This window comes from Oncorhynchus mykiss, chromosome 17 (genome assembly GCF_013265735.2).
Source record: "Oncorhynchus mykiss isolate Arlee chromosome 17, USDA_OmykA_1.1, whole genome shotgun sequence".
In the NCBI taxonomy this organism is placed as follows: Eukaryota; Metazoa; Chordata; class Actinopteri; order Salmoniformes; family Salmonidae; genus Oncorhynchus; species Oncorhynchus mykiss.
The window spans coordinates 72,295,802-72,300,801 of record NC_048581.1 but is presented as its reverse complement, the minus strand read 5'-3'; the positions used below and the strand labels follow the sequence as shown (position 1 = coordinate 72,300,801).

General features: G+C 46.3%; 1 protein-coding gene across 1 annotated transcript in view; it reads left to right on the top strand.

Annotated features, from left to right (window-relative positions):
- LOC118940490 (chemokine-like protein TAFA-4) overlaps positions 1–5,000 on the top strand; it is a 95,642-nt gene that overhangs the window by 66,172 nt on the left and 24,470 nt on the right. The window contains exons 2-3 of the mRNA XM_036950575.1: positions 325–455; positions 584–699. Of these exons, the coding sequence (XP_036806470.1) occupies positions 585–699 (115 nt within the window). The 5' untranslated portion in view covers positions 325–455; position 584. The remainder of the gene's footprint in view (positions 1–324; positions 456–583; positions 700–5,000) is intronic.

Sequence of the window (5,000 nt, the reverse complement as noted above, 5' to 3'; positions counted from 1 at the left end):
TGTGTTTCTCTCTGTGTAAGTGTGTGTGTGTGTGTGTTGCGTTTGAGTTCTCTGCCTGCCTCTCTGCTGGACTCCTCTCTCTGAAGCTGTGTGTGATGTAGAGGGGATCACGTAGAGCCTGGGGGTAGGTGAGCCCACTGTAAACAATGAATCTGTGACAGAACCCTGGCCCTCACATCTCCTCTCCATCACCACGGGGCCGCCCATACAGCCCGCTACAGCAGGAAGGGACAGGGCCCGGAGCATGGGACGGGGGCTGGTGCTGGGACACACATAGGAGCCACTAGGGGACTCTCTCTCTGACTGCCCCATCTGTACTCCCAGGGGCCGGTGCTGTATGAGAGGAGAAAGAGGAAGAGGTGGAGAACGTGTTTGCCATGACAGTGACCCTTATCCCATAGAGCATCCTACTCAGAGCAAGACTGACCAGAAAGGAGGACAGCGAGGACAGGAAGGTAAGACTGGTTCTATTTCATTGTCCTCATCTTTTTGAAGTCCCCACTCCTCTCTTTCCTTTAAAACAGAGGAAAACTGATTTAAATTTGACCCCCCCCCCCCCCCCCCCCCCCCCCTTCTATCTCAGGATGAAGTTGTGGGGGAGCTCAGTGTGGCCTTTGCAAGTGGCCCTCCTTTTCGCCGTGGGGATGTTCTGCGGTTGCCCGGTGTCCGCTGGCAGTCGTAACCATCGGGGACAGACAGGTACAGTAGGACCTGATCTCCACCCAAACCCCACATGAGGTTCATTTGTTTTTCATTGAGGCCACATGTGTGCCTGGAGTCTGTCATTAAGCATACCTCCTCATTGACAATTCACTTGTCCCCATGACAGCACAATAGGATCTAGAAGGACCTGTTTCAGGGGCATGAAGGCACCACGTCATTGGATAACATCGCCCGCAGCATATAGCATTTTCAGTCATCTGCCAACTGTCACAAAATGTGTGAGATCCATTCGGGGTAGATAGACTGGTTAGTAGGCTGTTATTTCTACACCATTTCCCTGTGCTTGACTCATAGACGGTTTAGTGCTACTGTAGGACTAAGAGCTGCTTGTCTCAGTAGGAGAGTGTGAGAACTGTCTCAGTAATAAGCATAATAATATAGATAACTTCTCCTCCCACAACTGACCCACCCTCCCTGTTTCCAATATCACTCCCCTCAGAGGAAGACCCTGTCCAGGGCTAAAACACGTTTGCCACCCAACACTAATTGACACCCACAAGCTAATGCGTTGTGATTTGCATAATTCATTACCATGGTTCCCCTCGTGGCCAAAAAAGTGACGAACACAAGCCCATAAATATTTCAGGAAGCCAAAGGGACAGTAGTGCTGAGTCAAACCTCTCCAGGCATGCCCTCCACCTCCACCTCCCCCAGAGTCTCTGTTTCTCATTTAATTATGACTATTTCCTTAATTATCCTTCACCATTTTTTCTCCCTTCCTCAAGTTTTTGCCTGGGGTGCAAGGTGACCTTTAGCTGGCACAGAAATGCCACCAGCATCCAGTGTTGGTGACTGATGGTATTGGTTTCTTTATGACAGAGGGAGCGGAGGCAGGCGCTGGTGAGGTGGTGTTTTTGGCGGTGGGGTGTGCACAGCACTAATTGCAGTCCCAGTCTTTTGTGAAGGTCAGCTGGGGTCTCCTCTGCCCTCTGATTTCACACGCTGCTTTCCTTCCCCGACAACAGCAGCCAGACAACTCAGTTCCTACACTGCTGCGATTCATTAGAGCTTTTCTATTAATTGGGAGAAGTTTAGGACTTGTTTGCTGGAATGCTGTGTGTTATACAGAAAGGACTTATAAATAGAAAATAATTGATCTGGTGTTACGATCCACACATTGGTTTTCCTCGGTTTTTCGGTTAGTGTTACTGTTCTGTTATTTATCGTTTTGCTGAGACGTTTGTTCTGGTTCAAAGTCCTGCTGTATCACTGGTGGCCACATGGTGGCTCTGGAGGTTAAAAGAAATAGCCTACCTCAAGGAAGCACCTCTGTTTTCTCTCTCTCTCAGGCTCATTTACTCAATGTAATCAACAATGGCACTCTGTCGTTTTGACGGTGCTCACCAGGAAACAGTTACACTAATAGGAACGGAGAGACTGAATCTATGACCATGGAGGGAAGATTTGACTGATGTTTGTCAGGGAGAATAGATAGGAAACATATAACAACAGCTTTTTTTCTTGTTTCCTGTCAATGTTTGCAGGGCCATGAAAGACAGTCGACTCCGAGTCCACGTCTTTGTTTTCTCACAGTAATGGTCTCTCTCTCCCAATAACAGTATCTGCTTGTGTGCTTGTGTGGTACGTGGGCCTTCTGTTTGTTCAATGCACTGACCATGTAGATGTGGGATCTTAATTTAAGCCAGTTTTCTACAGCAGGAAAATAATCCAGCAGCAACAGGAAATATGAATTATTATGTGGATTATAGTTCATTAACTTTTTTGTAGTGGTTGATGCATTTTCCATGAGGGAAAATCAAATCTGAAATTTCAAAGTGGAAATTAAAAAGCCAGAAGCCTTTTTAACCTCAAATAATCTACATGTTTTATATGTCCTGCAACAGCGTGATCAAATTAAGATCCTACATCTGTACGCAGTGCACACGCACACACACACACACACGCACACACACTTTTAGTCCTCTGTATACCATCAAACAAACTCTTGTACTGCACACAGACAGATCACAGATAGGTGGCTGCAGGGTGCAGGTCTCTCATGCCGAAAACCAATTTGTGTTGTGTTAGCTGTTTTTGGGGCCCTAGCCCTGCCACAGTAGCTTTTGATCAAGAGCAAGCTAGACCGGAAGTTAGGGAACACAGAGAAGCCAACACATCCACCCACCTGCCGGTGCTGCTTAATGATTTCTCTGGGCATTCACCTTTTTAAAAGAGAGAAAACGGTTGACTTTGTCATCTTCACTTTAAACAGGACATGTATGGCAGCTATACTGTCCCCTGACATCATTATGCACCTCACTCTGGGCAGAGAGAGAGGATGTTATTGCTGAGTGGGTGAGAGTGTCACTCCTCTTTTCTCTGGGAGCCTGAGTTTTAGCCTCACCTTATCAAAGTCAATGAGCCCACAACTAGACATATACACCTCACTGCAAAGTCACCTTCAGCAGACCAGAACCTCACTCCAATACGGGAGTGTCTGCTGAGTGAAGATGCACCACAATCACCCTAAACATAGTTATATCCCTCTTATAAGGGACTAATATTGCATATCTCTTGGGTAATTACCATAGTAAAAGATAATGTCTGCGCTCAGGGAGCTGAGAGCTGATACTGTATCAAACTCTTTGGCTTTGTTCAACATGTATGTTATTGTAACACATTGAAATGTGTCCAAGTAGCTGCTCCAGTTGTGATACAAGGGCTTCAGACGAGCTACACTTGACAGTGTGAGTGAGGTTCGATTTAGAAGTGCTTCCTCTGTGTGTGAGAGAGTGTGTGTTTTCCTCCTTGACAAACACTGCTTTGCGGTCACAGTGGGTGGGTTTTATTGGGGATAGATTTGCGTATAAATGAGGTTCCTGCACAGGACCACTCAGCCGTACAAACAACCTGTTAGATTAGCATAAATCTGTGGACGAGGCCTGATTTGGGCCTGTTAAACACAGATAATGTCAGCCTGATTGATGGGCTGTGTCGGATAGGAGCGTTCACAGCCGAGGAGAGGGGAGAGGAGAGGAGGAGGGTGGGATTGCAGGATATGATGGTGGGGTGTGGTGTGAGGTGGGGGAAAGGAGAGAGGTGGGGTGGAGATTGGAGGAGAAGGGAGGAGAGAGGAGAGGAGGAGGGGGTGGGAGTGCAGAATACAAAGGTGGGGTGTGGTGGGAGGTGGGGGAGAGGAGATGGAAGAGATAGGGGTTGAAAGTGGAGAGAAGAAGGGTGCAGGGATAGGAGGGAATTAATCAGTAGAAGGTGGAAAACAAGGGAGATGGTGAAGAGAGAGGGGTTAGAGGTGTGGAAGAGGAGGATGTGGATGGTGACAGGGGGAATGGGGGAGATAATAGTATTTACTCTAAAAGGGTTACTTTATGTGGAAGACAACGTAAAAATGTGTGAGGCCGTGGAGACATTTTGTGACATTATTCCATTTCACCAGAGGAAATATATTCAGACTTATTCTGTTTACTGAAAACATAGAGACATTTTCTAAATCATTCTGATTTCATTCATTCAGGGCCTCATCAGCTCCATTGTTTAATTAGTTTAGGTGTAGCTCATGTTGCTGTTGTTGTGCTGCGGGTGCAGTCTGTGTCTGTCTGAGCTCCCTCAGACAGAGACAGCAAATGTCTGGCCTTTCGTAGCAGACATGCTAGTCAGTTATTGACAGGGGAAAGACAGAAATTGCACAATTCTGTCTGTCAGAATACATCAGTCGGCTGGCTGCTCCATCAGTTCAAAGGAGCCCTGCTTAGTTTGCCACCCAGCAAACACTTGTCTGGTTGTCACAGGAATGTAAATGCATTTTTATTTCAGCCTGAGCTGAGGTTTATTACATTAAGACTGCCATTATACCACTTTGCGATCCTGAACAAGACGGTTCAAGAAGAGCACTGAGACGCTGGGGCGGCAGGGTAGCCTAGTGGTTAGAGCGTTGGACTAGTAACTGAAAGGTTGCAAGTTCATATCCCCGTGCTGACAAGGTACAAATCTGTCGTTCTGCCCCTGAACAGGCCCACTGTTCCAAGGCGTCATTGAAAATAATTAAATATAGGTAAAATAAATATCAATAAATGAGGTCCACTGCTCTCAGATACTGTTTGTATTTCTCTGACTCAAGCCAATGCCCCAGATCAGATCAGGCACAGTCAAGACAAGACATTGCTTCATGGTTACAGCAGTGATTCATACAAAGATATGAATATGTTATGGAATGCTGTACTTGAAATCAAATAATATTTTATTTGTCACATTAAACAACATGTGGTTACGGGCCCTTCCCAACAATGTAGAGGGAAAAATGTTAACACAAGGAATAAATA